Source organism: Pezoporus occidentalis, unplaced genomic scaffold (assembly GCF_034315485.1).
Source record: "Pezoporus occidentalis ecotype Australia unplaced genomic scaffold, CSIRO_AGI_Poc_V1 ctg114, whole genome shotgun sequence".
NCBI lineage: Eukaryota > Metazoa > Chordata > Aves > Psittaciformes > Psittacidae > Pezoporus > Pezoporus occidentalis.
In genome coordinates, this window is record NW_026912929.1 from 639755 (window position 1) to 653826 (window position 14072).

Below are 14072 nucleotides of genomic sequence, written 5' to 3' on the forward strand. Positions count from 1 at the left end.
CTATGCCCACCCCCTCCACCCCCCCACCCCTGGGCTTGTGCCTGGCCCCTGTGCTCCAACAGCCTCTCTCTGCCCCACAGGTCGATGTGGGGCTCGGAGGAGTGATGGAGAAGGGTGAGAAGGTAATGAGGACTCCCCCCGGGGTGCTGGCGGTGCCGTGCCCCATGCTGTGTGTCGTCGTCGTCCCCCCCCTCCCTCCGGCTGTGCCTGTGCTCTGGCATCCCAGTGCACTGAGCCCTCCCTGCTCCAAACAGCCCCTCCCATGGGGAGCTGATGGGAGCATGGATGGGGCGCACGGGATCCGAGGGGCACGAGGGCTGATGCCCCCACCACGCTCATGGCTCAGGGGTAGTGCAGAAGGACCCCGCGCTCCGGCTGTTCTGCTCTTAGGAGCCAGCTCAGGCTCGGGCAGCTCCGGCTCTGCTCTAAGGGGCCCATTGCGGTCCCGGCCGGCTCCTGCCCCAGCAGAGCCGCTCGTTGCGTTCCTCTGCAGCCACGATCTGCCCTGCCGGGGGCTGCTCTGTACTTGGCAGCCTCCTCTCAGCCCGTGCCTCTGTCCTGAGACCTTTGCTGTTACCGCGCCCTAAACCGCTCCGCACGGGCTCTATCGCGGCTCGGCACAGCCGCAGCGCCGGGGGCAGGGCTCAGGCTCTGACCGTGCCCTTCCCTGGCAGGGGGACGCCGGCGACCCTGGTGAGGACGGGGCGAAGGGCGCCCGTGGCGACGCTGGCTCCCCGGGGCTGCCGGGAGAGAGGGTAGGAGCTGGGTCCGTGGGGAGGGAGGTGCCGGGACACAGCGCGGGGGGGTCCTGGTGTGCAGGGGTCGGTGGGTAGCACCCAGGACCCCCCACTCCATCCCTGTGCCCCACTGCTGAGTGTGTCTCTTGCAGGGCGTGGAGGGCCCCCGCGGCCCCCCCGGTGCTCGGGTGAGTGTCCCCATGGGGTCTGAGGGGGGTCCATGTCCTGCTTGGCTCCCACTGAGGGGGATGCTGCTCACTCCTGTTCCCACCCGCAGGGTGACCCCGGGGACCGAGGCCTGCCAGGAGAGAAGGTGAGTGGGCTGCAGGCTAGGGCTGCCCCACAGCACCCCTTTCCTGCCCCAGGGCTCCAGCCCTGCCGTGCTGTTCTGTTACAGGGGGACCGTGGCCTGCCGGGGCTGGATGGCCGCAATGGGCTGGAGGGCAAACCAGGACCCCCGGGTCCTGCTGGTCTGCGGGTGAGCGTGGGGCAGGGCAGGGGCTGGGGCTGGGGGGCGATGGGGCAGGAGGAGCTGCCCCCGGGCACCCTCTGCTCCGGGCTGGGGATGCTCACGGGGAGCTTTATGTCAGGGGTGTCCCTGTCCTCACCTCTCCTTGTCTGCAGGGAGACCCTGGGAAGCAGGGGGACCCCGGCCGGGATGTAAGTACTTTGGGGAGGGTGGGCTTGGGCTGTGCCTCTGATGGGGCGATGTAAGGAACCAATGTCCTGTTCCATGCTTTCTGGTCCGGGGAAGCACAGCAGGATTGTCCCTGTCCCCAGCAGTGTGCTGCTGTCCCAGAGCAGATTGGTGCCCTGCCACCATTTGCTTACCCCCTGTACCCCCCCCCCAATGCTCCCCATCCCCTTTCCCTGCAGGGGCTGCCTGGGCTGCGTGGGGAACAGGGACTGCCTGGACCTGTGGGACCCCTGGGACCACCGGGCGTCCCTGTAAGTACAAGCCATGGGGACACATCCTGCCCTGTGCCCTCCCCACTGCGTCCTTTTGCTGGGCTCACCCTGTGCCCGGCCCCCACTTCCCTGCACCCTGGGGCCTTGATGGGGCCTGAGGAACCCTGGGTGCTTGGGGGGGGCGGCTTTTGCTGCCTCTGCTTCCTCCCAGGGCAAACCCGGCGAGGACGGCAAACCTGGCCTCAGTGGCAAGAACGTGAGTAGGGGGAGCAGGGCTTGCGTTTGGGCTTGCTGGGAGGTCCTGAGGGCTGCTGATCCCCCCAGATGGGGCTAGTGGCCAAGAGCCCCCATGCCCTGAGCTGTGCCCCCAGTGCCTGTCCCTGTGCTGCAGTGGTCAAGTCTGGCACTGACTGCAGCCTGTGTCCCCAGGGAGAAGATGGGACACCAGGAGAGGATGGGAGAAAGGTGAGGAGCCAAGCCCTGGCTGGTCCCTGCGTGGTTCCTCTGTGCTCCCTGCACACCCGGTGGCTCCCCCTGCCTGGATTCAGAGCATCATTTTGGGGCATGCAGATGGGGCAGCATCCCTGTAACTGCTTTCCCCCTGGTTAGGGAGACAAAGGTGACGCAGGACCCCCTGGCAGAGAGGTGAGAGCAGTGTGGTCATGGGTGCTGGGTGCTGCTGCACCGGGACACACCAGCACCCAGCGGCTGCCTCTGCTCTCTGCAGGGCCGCAGCGGTGCCAAGGGCGAGCAGGGGGACAGGGGAGTCCCAGGGCCCCTCGGCCCCCCCGGCCTCCCTGGCGTCCCGGGGCAGGTCGGGCCCCCAGGACAGGTTCGTAGTGCCCCTGGTGCCACCCAGCACCGGAGTCCTCCGCGGGGCACTGCCCCTGTCCATGGTGCTGGGTGACACCGTCCCCTCCGCGTCTTCCAGGGCTCACCGGGGCTCCGAGGGGCGGCCGGACCCAAGGTAGGTGCGCTCCGGACCCCCAGGCAAAGGACTGGGGACCCTGTGCCAGAGGGACGAGTCCCTGATGGGACCCCGGTGCTGGCTCTGCCCCACTGATGCCTCTGCTGTGTTTCAGGGGGACCCGGGGGAGCCCGGGCTGCGAGGGGAGCCTGTGAGTACCCAGCGCCGAGCCCTACACGCTGCCAGCCCCCAGGGCAGTGATAGCACCGACAGTGTTAACGCTGAAACCTACCGAGGGCAGCACCAGCCCTGCTCACCTCAGCTCCTGCACTACACACATCTTCCCTTTTTCACTGCACACCTAGGGGCGACCTGGCAGCCCTGGAGCACGTGGAGACCCCGGCACTGCAGTGGTGAGTCCCCCGGACCTGCTGGGCTGGGCTGTCAGCGCCAGGGGACAGGAACCCTCTGCAGCCCCCGTGGTGGGAGCAGCAAATCCCGCTTCATTTTAATGTGTCTTTATTGCAGAACGTGGAACGCAGCCTGGAAGCGCTCGGCATCAAGGTGAGCACGAGGGCTGCAGGGCAGGGACGCAGGAGGTGGTGGGAGATCGGCAGGGGTTGATGGGGCTGCTGTGGCTGGGTTGCTCTCCCCTCCTGACTGGCGGCTCTCTCCTCCCTCCCAGGTCTCATCCCTGAAGGAGCTCACGGGTGCCTATGATGGGAGCTCGGACTCATTCCTGCCAGTGTCGGAGCGGCTGCGGGGCCAGAAGGGCAGCCGGGGAGAGCCGGGTGAAAGAGGGCCCCCGGGTCGGGAGGTGAGCGGCGCTGGGCATGGCCATGGAGCCGGCTCAGCCTGGGATGCTCAGTAAGGGCTGGGAGCCCCCGGCGCAGGCCGGCTCTGGCAGCACGGTGTTGTGTTTTGCAGGGCTCCCTGGGCTTCCCCGGCGAGCGAGGACCCAAAGGTGACAAAGGGGACGCGGGTGCCCCCGGCCCGCAGGGCCCCACGGGCCGCGCTGTGGGTGAGCGGGGCCCCGAGGGGCCGGCGGGGCAGCCGGGGGAGCCGGGCAAGCCGGGCATCCCTGGGGTGCCGGGCCGGGCCGGGGAGCTGGGGGAGGCCGGGCGGCCCGGAGAGAAGGTGAGTGTGTGGGGAAGGGGGTGTGGGATGCGACAGGGGCTGGGGTGTGGGGACAGCCCCGTGACGGCCACCGTGCTCCTTTCCCAGGGTGACCGGGGCGAGAAGGGCGAGCGAGGCGAGCAGGTGAGATGGGAACACGGTCTCCTCCATCCCTGCTGTGCTGTGGGGCTTTGGGGGACAGGAGGATGCTCTAGGGCAACCAGCAGTGGTCGCACCAGGGTGGCTCTGCTCCCCTGTGCCTTGCTGTCCCTTTGATGCTCAACCTATTTTTCTCTCCCTCCAGGGCAGGGATGGCTTGCCTGGCCCCCAGGGCCCCCCCGGGCCAAAGGTAAGTGATGGGTGCTGCTGGGGACCATCACCAGGGAGCTGCTGCAGCTCCGGGGATGGACAGTGCCCTGGCAGGGGAACCTGGGGAGGGCTGTGCCGGGGGGGACCTTGCTGGTGTCCCTGGGTGCTGGCCCTGACTGTGTCCCCCCCACAGGCAGAGGTGGCCGAGGGCAGCCTCATGGGCTTCCCGGGTGAGCGCGGCCCCATTGGACCCAAGGGAGTGAAGGTGCGTGGATGGGCAGAAGGGAGGGGGCAGCTGAGGGGACTGTGACCCAGGACAGGAAAGGGGCCATGGGGGTTGATGGGTTCTGTCTTCTCCCCCACACAGGGCGAGCCAGGAGCCGAGGGCGAGCGGGGACCCAAAGGAGATAAGGTCTGAGGTTGCGAGTGTGCTGCTGCCAATGGGGCAGCCCCATGGAGCACAGCCCCGCGGGGGGGCACTGCCGGGGACACCCCGCGGGGAGGGGGCAGGATGGTCCCTGCCTGTCCTGTGACTTTTGCCTTTCCTGCTGCAGGGCGAGGGTGGCCCAAGGGGAGAGCGAGGGGAGCCTGGCGAGAAGGGCAGGGATGGTGCCCCGGTGAGTGCTGCTTGGACCCCAGCCCGGCACTGACCCTGTCCCCAGCCTGGCACTGAGCCGTGCCCATCTCTTGCTCCAGGGTCTCCCGGGTGAGAGAGGGCTGTCTGGTCCAGAGGGGAAACCGGTGAGTGGGGACATGGTGAGGGGATGTGGGCTGGGGCAGGGGCAAGGTCCTGTGGTCACACACCAGCCGTCACCAGCACCAGTGGGAGCATAGATCAGAGGGCTGGAGCCAGGCTGAGAGAGCTGGGCTGGGTCAGCCTGGAGAAGAGAAGGCTCCTTAAGGGGAGACCTTAGAGCAGCTCCAGTGCCTAAAGGGGCTCCAGGAAACCCGGAGAGGGGCTTTGGACAAGGGCCTGCAGGGACAGGCCAAGGGGAATGGCTTTAACCTGCCCGAGGGGAGACTGAGATGGGATCTGAGGAAGTTCTTCACTACACGGAGCCCAGGCTGTACTGCAGACGGGAACGGGGAGCATCCCTGGGGACAGGCAGGGCTGTTTGCGGGTGCCGGGTTCCTGCTCACTCCCTGGCTCTGATGTGGTTCTTTGCAGGGTTTGCCAGGCTTCCCTGGCGTGCTGGGACGCCCGGTAGGTGTCTGTACCCCCCCACCCCGTCCCTGTGACACCCCCACAGCACTGTGTCCTCCCCCCTCTTGCTGTGGGTGCTCACAGAGCTGCTGGCACTCTCTGGGTCTCCTCTCCCAGGGGACACCCCATGCATCCACTGGGGAAAACCCATCCCTGCAGTGACCCCCGTCTCTTCCTCCCTTCAGGGCAGCCCAGGAGACCCAGGACCCCCAGGACCTCCGGTAAGGACCCACCCTGTGCCATGCACAGGGGACAGTTGTGCGAAGAGGGGACATCAGTCAGGGTGGGCTGTGCCACCAGCAAGTGCTGCCCCACTGTAGCATCCTCTTGTCCCCTGCAGGGTAGCGCCGGCCCACCGGGAGCCCCAGGCCCAGCTGGCACCAAGGTACGGCAGCGGCACTGATGCTGGCATCACCAGTGGCAGGGCAGGGATGTGGCTGTGGATCGGGTGATGGGGCTGATGCTGGTGCTGTCATTACAGGGTGATCCGGGGGAGCCTGGCTCTGGCATCCGGGTGAGCACTTGCCCCCTCCCCATCCAGAACCCCAAACCTATCCATCCCATGGTGCACCTCCGGTGGGCCCAGCTGAGGTCCTGGCTGTCCTGGGGCACTTTTCAGCCTATCTGACACCTCTGTTTCCATTGCAGGGCCTGCCTGGTCCCCAGGGCAACATCGGGCTGCCTGGCCCCCCTGGCCCCCCTGGCCCTGGGGTAGGTATTTACAGCCCCCTGACCTGTCTCATGGCTGTTCCTGGTGGGCTCGCACTTGATTCTGCTCCCATCTCCCTTGCAGGGCCCACCGGGTGTCCCTGGGCTGACGGGACAAGTGGTGAGTGCGTTGTCCCCTCCGTGCCCGGTTGCCACTTGTGGGGGTGCTCAGGAAGGTGTGGGGCTGTTTGGGGCTGCAGGACCCCAATACCCAGCTGCCCCCCACAGCCGGTCCTGCTGCCTGCAGGGGGAGAGTGGGAAGCCAGGAGTGCCAGGCCGGGATGGTGTGCCAGGGAAGGATGGCGAGGCCGGGATGCCCGGGAAGATGGTACGTGTATGCCCCTGCCCCACTGGGACCCTGCGCTCTGCCTGGGGGCTGTGCCTGAGGCTTCTGTTGCTTGTGCCAGGGGGTGCCAGGACCTTCGGGTCCCGCTGGTCCCAAGGGAGAGCCAGGGGATGCTGGAGCGCCAGGGCAGGTGAGTGCGGAGCTGGAACACCGGGATGAGCGGAGCATCCCCATGGAGCCCTGCTCACCGGTCCTCCTTACTGTGCCCAGGCCATCGCCGGCCCTCCTGGTGCCAAAGGGGAGAAGGTGAGGAGCTGGGGTGCTCGGTGGGGAGACCCCCACCCTTGTGTGCTACCAAAGGCACTGGGGCTGGGGCGGGCAGGGGTCTGGTACCTGATGCTGACACGACTGAGCACCCGTGTGTGCCTGAGCATCTGTGTCCCTGTGTGTGCCTGAGCACACGTGTGCTGCTGCAGGGCGAGCCGGCGCTGCTGGAGGGTGTGCTGCTGGGAGAGCCCGTGAGTTGGCCCCATCAGTCCCCCCATTAAACCTCACCCCACACACACACCTCCTGGGGGAAGGCCAGCCCTGTGCCCCCCCAACCCCACTCTGCCCCAGCAGGGCTCCAAGGGTGACCGAGGCTTGCCAGGCCCCAAGGGCGAGAAGGTGAGTGCTGCTAGGGGGTGGCAGGGAGGGGGTCCTGGGTCTGCCTGGACACAGCGGGAGCATCCGGACACAGCCCCGTGCATCATCTCCTGCTCCTGCTTTCTGTTCTTTTCTCGCTGCCAGGGGGAGCCAGGAAGATTCGGGGAGCCGGGTGATCCTGGGGAAGATGTGAGTAGGAGCACATGGGGTCAGGGGTGGATGCTGGAGGGTGTGGGTGCTGTCAGAGGACCTGTGCCCTCATCATATACAGCTCAGTCCTTACCGGTGCATTCGTGTCTTCACAGGGAGCCAAAGGGTCCTCTGGAGCCAAAGGGGAGAAGGTGGGTGTCTGTTCCGGGTGGCACAGTGCCCCCGGCATGCGGTACCTGCAGGCCAGGGGATGTGCCCCACGCTCTGTGCCCCATACAGGGATCACCAGGGGTCGGCGCACAGGGACCGCGGGGACAGGATGGGCCGCCGGGGTTGAAGGTAACCCCTGTCCCCTTGTCACCTGGGGCACCACATCCCCAGCGCCCCGCTGCTGCCCTGGCCAAGGGGGGAGCATGCTCCCGAGGGGCTGTCTTCATGGGCCACATCGTTTTCCTCCTTGTTCTAGGGTGACATCGGCTTGCCAGGACTGCCAGGACCCCCAGGCTTAGCTGGCATCGCTGGGACACCAGGACAGCCGGGGCTCAGAGGGGACAGTGGGCAGCCTGGCCCACCAGGGCCCCCAGGAGAGAGGGTACAGTGGGTGACCCTGGAGCCCAGGGCAGTGGCAGTGGGACACCCCTGCCCCCCCACTGCAGTCCCTGCCTTTCACCCATTTCCCTACAGGGTCTTATCGGCTTTCCCGGGAGAGACGGCACCCCCGGAGCACCGGGACCTGCAGGGCCCCCGGGGCCGGCCGTGAGTGTGGGGCTGCAGTGCCCGGGTGCCCGCTGATGTGGGCAGGGTGGTGGGCACCCCCCCCAGGCACATCCCACCCCGGGCTGGGGCTGCTGGGCTCCGGTTGGGAGCCCGGAGTGCTTCATGGGGTGCTTGGCATCGCCTTCCTCACATGGATCACTCACCCCTCTCCTCTCCTCTCCTCTCCTCTAGGGCATCCAGGGGGCTGCTGGCCTGAAAGGTGACAAGGTAGGGACAGGGCACGGTCCTGCAGCACGAGGGCTGCTCCTTACACAGGGTGTCCCTGATGCAGTTACCCTGGGGATGCTGAGCCCGCTCTGGATGGTGGCACTTGGAGCCTGCTGTACCCCCAGCCCCCGGGGGGGGTGGCAGGGACCCTGTGTGGGGTGTCCAGTGCCGTGGGGGGCACACGGCATGGCTGGGGCAGCAAGGGCAGGGCTGAGCTCTTGACATCCCATGGCAGGGTGCGCCGGGGGCCGGGCTGCCTGGGGCCAGAGGAGAGCGTGGAGACCCAGGGCCACGGGTAGGTACAGGCACAGCCCCCGTGTCCCCAACACAGCCCCCGTGTCCCCAGGCAAGCCAGAGGCTGTCCCTGGGGGGTGCTGGGTGCCCCCATCGCAGACCCCTCCTCACATCCCTTTCTTTTCGCAGGGTGAAGACGGGCGCCCGGGGCCAGAAGGGGACCGAGGGCCGGTGGTAAATACCCCCCCGGCTGCCCCCCCCCCCCCCCCGAGCCTCCAGCACTCCTTCTCTCTCCTCTTCTGTCTTCTCTCTCTCACAGGGCTTGCCAGGGAACCGGGGGGAGCGTGGGGACAAGGTGAGGGGCTCTGGGAGCCAGGGGTGTGAACGATGCACCCCAGGGGTCAGGGTCCCCAGTCCCAGGGGTGCTGTCACTCCCTGCTGGCATCCTTGCAGCATCTCCCCATCTCCCCTTCCTCACAGGGAGACGCTGGGGCCCCGGGGCCCAAAGGAGACAAGGTGAGTCCCCAGCATGGGGCAGCGGGAGGAGGGCAGCAGTGCTGACCCCCTGCTTACCCCATCTCTGTCATTCCCTTGTGCAGGGCGATACTGTGGTGGTGGAGGGGCCCGCCGGGGCACGGGGCAGCAAGGGGGAGCCGGTAAGAGCTGTCCCCATCCTCTCTGTCCCCATCCTCCCTGCCTCCATCTCTCCCCCATCCCTGACCAGGGAGTTCTGTTTTCTGCATCCCAACGTTACCTGAGCATCTCCCCATGCTCTGACCTGTCCCTGTGTTTCCCACTTTGCAGGGAGACCGTGGCCTGAAGGGCACAGAAGGGGACAAGGGGGACAAAGGGGAGCAAGGAATGCCTGGAGAGAAGGTATGGGGCTGGGGGGGCTTGTGTGGGGCTGGGGGCTACTGGGTTGGGGACCATGGAGGGCTGTTGCTGGACCCAGGGACCAGGGTGTGATGCCTGTGGGCACCCTGGCTCGATGAGCCCCAGCAAGGGGAGCTGCTGGAGCCAGTCTTTGTGGTCCCTGTGGCTCCATGGGGCTGTGCCATAGCCAGAGCTCTCCCTCCTGCCCTGTGTTGATCTGGTCTCTCCTTGCAGGGGACAAGAGGGGAGCAAGGCGAGAAGGGCTCCACTGGCTTCCCAGGGGCCCGTGGCCCCGGTGGGCAGAAGGTGAGGACCTGGAACCCCCCGTTGCTGGGGGAGTGCTGGGGGGGGTGCTGGGGCACCATCCCCTCACCTGCCCTGACCAATGCCTTTGCCATCCCCAGGGAGAGGTGGGAGCACCAGGGGAGCCCGGTGAGCCGGTGAGGAGCCGCATCTCGGTGCCACTGCAGCCCATGGTGCCAGCCCATGGCAGGACAGGGAGCAGACCCCTCATGTGTTCAATCCTGCAGGGTCAGCCCGGCCGTGATGGGATCCCTGGAACACGTGGGGACAAGGGGGACACGGGACCCCTGGGCATGCGCGGCCCAAAGGTGGGTTGGCCTCTGCCCACCCCCAGACAGGACCCACATCCCTTGGGCATGGCTCTGACTCCCCTCATCCTCACAGGGTGACCGGGGCATGAAGGGCGCTTGTGGCCTCGATGGGGACAAGGGCGAGAAGGTGAGTGTGTGCCTGAGGGTGCTGCCCGAGCCTGGGTGCTGCCCAGAGGCTGCAGCCCTTCGGATCCCCTCTGCCAGCCACTGGGAGCAGGGAGATGGCTGCGACCAGATCTCGGCCCCACTATGGGGGCACAAGACTGACCACCCTGCCCCTGTCCTGCCCCTGTCCTGCAGGGCGAGCCGGGGCTGCCGGGGCGCTCGGGGCTGCCTGGGAGGAGAGGCGAGCCGGTAAGTGCTGTGCTGACCGGGTGGTGGAGGAACGTGCGGCTGGTGGCTGATGGACACCTCCCTGTCACCCACAGGGAGAGCTGGGGCTGTCCGGACCGCCCGGCATCCCCGGCAAGGAGGGACTCATGGGGCCCAAGGTATGTACATGGGGGCAGTGCCGGGACAAGCTGGGCTGGCGCTTCAGCTGCCGGCTGCCTGTCCCCTCTGCCTTTCCCTGCTGCCTGTCCCTTCCTCTTCGCAGGGTGACCGGGGATTTGACGGGCAGCAGGGAGCCAAAGGAGACCAGGGGGAGAAGGGAGAGCGGGTGAGCAGGCTGGTGTGCGTTGCCCTGCATTGCTTTGTCCAGGACCCAGCAGCACCTCAGAACCCGATGCTCTCAGGAGAGGCGTTCAGTGCTGCTCTGAATTGTCACTGAAGTGACAACAAATCCCCTCCCTTCGCAAGAAGGCGCTGGTGCTTTAGGGTGCCCGTGGTGCCTGTTCTGGGGCTGGGGGCTCCAGCTCCACCAGCCTCACCCCTGCTCTCCTGCAGGGTGCTCCGGGTGTCATCGGTGGCCCTGGTCCCCGGGGCAGTGATGGTGCTCCAGGCCCCCCTGGACCCCCCGGGAGCGTTGGCCCACGAGGTCCTGAGGGCATGCAAGGCCAGAAGGTGAGACCCCACCACCGCGGGGGGCTGGTTCCCCTCTAGGCACTGTCGGAAGGGGAGGGTCTTGTCCCCATTGTGGGCTAGGGGTTGGTGTCATCAGGAGCCATGTCCCAGCTCTGTCCCTGCCCCTTGCGCCCCCCTGCCCAGGGGTGGGAGCCTGAGGACCCGTCCCTGTCCCCATCCCCATCCCCACCTGCACAGTTGTCCCAGGGTGCGGGGACTGGGAACTCAGCACATCCACGGCGCTAGGTGAGCAGAGGGGATCCAGAGCCACCAGGCAGGTCCTGAGTTGTGTTCCTTGCAGGGGGAGCGAGGTCCCCCCGGGCAGTCGGTGCCGGGGACCCGCGGCGTGCCCGGCATCCCCGGCGAGAGGGGGCAGCAGGTTGGTGAGCGGGTCCCTGCGCTGCCCGGCCAGCCACGGCTGGGACCAGCCTCCCACCTCCCTCTGCTTGTCCCCAGGGCAGTCCCGGCACCCAGGGACAGCGTGGGGAGAAGGGGGAGCCGGGAATGACGGTAAGAGCTAAGAGGGAGCCGGCACTGGCTCGCGGTGCTCAGGTCATCAGGATGGGATGGGGAGCCGGGGTGCCGGATTCATCCCACTGCTGCCAGTGAGAGGCTTCCCTCCACTCCGGGCTCTGCTGGGGGTGGGGAAGAGCTCTTCCTCTCTAACTGCACTATCCTTGCTGTGATTTGGGTCTTTTGCCCCTCTCCGTGCGGGGCAGGAGGAGGAGATCCGTGCCTTCGTGCGGCAGGAGATGAGCCAGCACTGCGGTGAGCATCCCCCTGCCCCGGGCTGGGCTCTGGTCCCACTGCCCCTGCCCCGGGCTGGGCTCTGGCCCCACTGTCCCTGACCCCGGCCCCCTGTTTCCCGCAGCCTGTGGTGGCCGCTTTCCGCAGCGCCTGGACTCCCGTGAGCTCTCAGGTTGTGGCTTCCCCTTCCTACCCCTTGCCCTTTGCATGTGGCACCAGCAGGGTCCCAGTACTCGTGTGTGCCGCCGGTTTTTGGGGGTGCTGGAGGCAGCTGGGACCCCTGAAACACCCTTGTCACCCCCTTGTGACCCTCATGGAACCCCTTCAGCCAGGGCCAGCACCAGCGCGGGACCATGTACAGGGAGAAGGGATGGTGCGTGGTGCCGCAGGGATCCCAAGCTCAGGATGGTGCCAAAGGGGTCTGGGCACTGCTGGGGTCTGCCTGACCAGGAAGGGACCACAGGGACAGTGCCCATCCATGCCTGGTGCTGGAGCTGGGGCTGGGGGGCTGCAGGGGCAGGGCTGCTGCAGGGGATGGGAGGCTGGAGCAGTGGGGTGGAGGGATGGAGGCAAAGGGGCTGCGGTGAGGTGGGTGCTTTCTCCCCAAGGAGGCTGGGGAGCTCAGGCCAGGAGCAGCTTCCGCTCTGCCCAGGGAGGAGGAAGGAGCATCCGCCAGGACAGGGACCGCGGCCAAGCAGGTGATGGAGAGCCCAGAGGACATACAAGACCTGGCCCCATCGGGATGTGTGCCTCCCTGTGCCCTTTCTCATCCCCATCCTCATCTGATGGGCTCTACACCAGCAAGGGCTGTTTTCCCCCTGGGAAGCAGGGGGGATGCGCCCCACTTCCCCTTGCCTCCTCCCTGATACCTGCACCATGTTCTTCCTCCTCACAGGGCTCTTTCCCACCCAGCCCGTCCCTGCAGTCCCTGTGCTCAAGTTGTCACACACTGAGGAAGAGGAGGGTGAGTGTCATTCCTGTGCTTTTAGGCCCCATCCCGTTTTTGCCCTGCTCCATGTATGTCACATCCTGCCCTCCATGTCAGGCACTGAGGGATAACCCAGCAGCACCCATGCTTGGCCTGGGGGCTTTGGTTAAAGAAGGAGGCAAGGAGAGGGCAGCAAGGAATGTGTGTGTGCAGGCGTGCACGTGTGTGCTGTGTGTGTGCAGGTGTGCACGTGTGTGCTCTGTGCGTGCAGGCATGTGCAGAGCAGCACAGGAGGGATGCAGGGGCAGGAGGGGGGCTGCTGACACCCGTTGTTGTCTCCCAGGGCAGCACAGAGGAGTCACACTTGATGCTGATGACCTCGAGTATGACAGCGAGTACGGAGAGGAGGAGGAGGAGGAGTACGATGAGGTCCCGGAGATGGACGGCTCAGAGCAGGCTGTGATGGGTGGTGAGCTGCTTAGGCAGAAGTTCCTCTCTGTGAGGGTGCTGAGGCGCTGGCACAGGGTGCCCAGAGAAGCTGTGGCTGCCCCATCCCTGGCAGTGTTCAAGGCCAGGTTGGACACAGGGGCTTGGAGCAAGCTGCTCTAGTGGAAGGGGTCCCTGCCCGTGGCAGATCACGAGTCGCAGGAGGGGTTCTCATAGCCCCCAGCAGAGCGGGGTGTGTGTGCGTGTGTGTGTGTGTGTCTCCTGCCTTCGGGGGTTACCCCTCTGCCTCCATCACCACGGTGCTGCGGCTCTGCCCCCCTCACTGCTGCTGTTTGCCCCACAGCGGAGCCCTGCAGCCTGCCGCTGGACGAGGGGGGCTGCCGGCGCTACACGCTGCGCTGGTACCACAGCCAGCGGGGCGCCGAGTGCCGGCCCTTCGTCTACAGCGGCTGCGGGGGGAACAGCAACCGCTTCGACAGCCGGGAGGAGTGCGAGCTGCGCTGCGGGCAGCGCCCCGGGGCAGGTACGCCCGGCACGGACCAGCACAGCGCTGGCACCGGCAGCCCCGGCAGCGTCCCCACCGGGTGCCGCGGGCTCAGCCGGTGCAGAGCTGAGGGGGATGATGCTGGTCACAAACATCGGCTCCAGCTCCTCGGATCTCTCTCTGCAGGTGCCCGTGGTGATGCTGGCGGTGAGGCAGGAGCACAGCCACAGGCATAACACGGGCATCATCCCACGGGCAGCATTCTGCAGGGAGTATCCTGCAGGTTGGGCTGTCCCATGGCACATCCGGTTGCCCCTGCCCAGGGCTGGGCTGCTGCAGAGCCGGGACCCCCGGCAGAAACCTGGTGCTATTTCTAATCTGTCTTTTTGCTGCTCATGGGGTTTTTCTTTCATATCGGTTTTATTGCCTGTTAAGGTGAAATTTGTATCAACCCTTATTCACCCCTTTCCCACCTGGAGGTTTCCTGGGCTGTTCCCAGTGTGTTTTTTAAGTTATTTGCTGCCAATGGGATGGTGCTTGCCCCTGCTCCCTCTCTGGTGGCCCTGGAGCGGCACTCGGGCTGGGCACAGTTGGGGTCCCCTCATCTAACACCCTCATCCCTTTTCCTGTCTCCCCAGACCCCAAATGTCCCCCACTCTCTGCCCACATCCCTGGGAGAGGCGCTGCCTCCCCCCATCCCTCCTCCCCTCCCCGCAACCACCTCCATCTGAATAAATTTCACCTTAACCTCAACCGGGGCCTGGTTCCCGTTTTGTGGCTGCGATGGT

The 14072-nt window shown here is 66.5% G+C and overlaps 1 protein-coding gene across 1 annotated transcript in view; it reads left to right on the forward strand.

Annotated features, from left to right (window-relative positions):
- COL7A1 (collagen type VII alpha 1 chain) overlaps nucleotides 1–14037 on the forward strand; it is a 28820-nt gene extending 14783 nt beyond the window's left edge. The window contains exons 56-119 of the mRNA XM_062635877.1: nucleotides 81–122; nucleotides 675–755; nucleotides 890–925; nucleotides 1015–1050; nucleotides 1135–1215; nucleotides 1362–1397; nucleotides 1614–1685; nucleotides 1858–1902; nucleotides 2076–2111; nucleotides 2256–2291; nucleotides 2374–2478; nucleotides 2578–2613; nucleotides 2729–2764; nucleotides 2919–2966; nucleotides 3082–3117; nucleotides 3239–3370; nucleotides 3481–3690; nucleotides 3778–3813; nucleotides 3974–4018; nucleotides 4172–4243; nucleotides 4346–4390; nucleotides 4533–4595; nucleotides 4675–4719; nucleotides 5147–5182; nucleotides 5368–5403; nucleotides 5523–5567; nucleotides 5664–5696; nucleotides 5831–5893; nucleotides 5976–6011; nucleotides 6138–6218; nucleotides 6298–6366; nucleotides 6447–6482; nucleotides 6653–6694; nucleotides 6795–6842; nucleotides 6966–7010; nucleotides 7127–7162; nucleotides 7251–7310; nucleotides 7438–7563; nucleotides 7656–7727; nucleotides 7920–7955; nucleotides 8191–8250; nucleotides 8379–8423; nucleotides 8509–8544; nucleotides 8670–8705; nucleotides 8789–8845; nucleotides 8994–9065; nucleotides 9297–9368; nucleotides 9467–9502; nucleotides 9593–9673; nucleotides 9750–9803; nucleotides 9977–10030; nucleotides 10105–10167; nucleotides 10272–10334; nucleotides 10562–10678; nucleotides 10980–11057; nucleotides 11135–11188; nucleotides 11398–11446; nucleotides 11550–11597; nucleotides 11754–11798; nucleotides 12034–12123; nucleotides 12321–12389; nucleotides 12697–12822; nucleotides 13144–13323; nucleotides 13471–14037. Coding sequence (XP_062491861.1) covers nucleotides 81–122; nucleotides 675–755; nucleotides 890–925; nucleotides 1015–1050; nucleotides 1135–1215; nucleotides 1362–1397; nucleotides 1614–1685; nucleotides 1858–1902; nucleotides 2076–2111; nucleotides 2256–2291; nucleotides 2374–2478; nucleotides 2578–2613; nucleotides 2729–2764; nucleotides 2919–2966; nucleotides 3082–3117; nucleotides 3239–3370; nucleotides 3481–3690; nucleotides 3778–3813; nucleotides 3974–4018; nucleotides 4172–4243; nucleotides 4346–4390; nucleotides 4533–4595; nucleotides 4675–4719; nucleotides 5147–5182; nucleotides 5368–5403; nucleotides 5523–5567; nucleotides 5664–5696; nucleotides 5831–5893; nucleotides 5976–6011; nucleotides 6138–6218; nucleotides 6298–6366; nucleotides 6447–6482; nucleotides 6653–6694; nucleotides 6795–6842; nucleotides 6966–7010; nucleotides 7127–7162; nucleotides 7251–7310; nucleotides 7438–7563; nucleotides 7656–7727; nucleotides 7920–7955; nucleotides 8191–8250; nucleotides 8379–8423; nucleotides 8509–8544; nucleotides 8670–8705; nucleotides 8789–8845; nucleotides 8994–9065; nucleotides 9297–9368; nucleotides 9467–9502; nucleotides 9593–9673; nucleotides 9750–9803; nucleotides 9977–10030; nucleotides 10105–10167; nucleotides 10272–10334; nucleotides 10562–10678; nucleotides 10980–11057; nucleotides 11135–11188; nucleotides 11398–11446; nucleotides 11550–11597; nucleotides 11754–11798; nucleotides 12034–12123; nucleotides 12321–12389; nucleotides 12697–12822; nucleotides 13144–13323; nucleotides 13471–13520 — 3945 coding nt within the window. The 3' untranslated portion in view covers nucleotides 13521–14037. The remainder of the gene's footprint in view (nucleotides 1–80; nucleotides 123–674; nucleotides 756–889; nucleotides 926–1014; nucleotides 1051–1134; nucleotides 1216–1361; nucleotides 1398–1613; nucleotides 1686–1857; nucleotides 1903–2075; nucleotides 2112–2255; nucleotides 2292–2373; nucleotides 2479–2577; nucleotides 2614–2728; nucleotides 2765–2918; nucleotides 2967–3081; nucleotides 3118–3238; nucleotides 3371–3480; nucleotides 3691–3777; nucleotides 3814–3973; nucleotides 4019–4171; nucleotides 4244–4345; nucleotides 4391–4532; nucleotides 4596–4674; nucleotides 4720–5146; nucleotides 5183–5367; nucleotides 5404–5522; nucleotides 5568–5663; nucleotides 5697–5830; nucleotides 5894–5975; nucleotides 6012–6137; nucleotides 6219–6297; nucleotides 6367–6446; nucleotides 6483–6652; nucleotides 6695–6794; nucleotides 6843–6965; nucleotides 7011–7126; nucleotides 7163–7250; nucleotides 7311–7437; nucleotides 7564–7655; nucleotides 7728–7919; nucleotides 7956–8190; nucleotides 8251–8378; nucleotides 8424–8508; nucleotides 8545–8669; nucleotides 8706–8788; nucleotides 8846–8993; nucleotides 9066–9296; nucleotides 9369–9466; nucleotides 9503–9592; nucleotides 9674–9749; nucleotides 9804–9976; nucleotides 10031–10104; nucleotides 10168–10271; nucleotides 10335–10561; nucleotides 10679–10979; nucleotides 11058–11134; nucleotides 11189–11397; nucleotides 11447–11549; nucleotides 11598–11753; nucleotides 11799–12033; nucleotides 12124–12320; nucleotides 12390–12696; nucleotides 12823–13143; nucleotides 13324–13470) is intronic.
- Nucleotides 14038–14072: the final 35 nt, after the last annotated feature.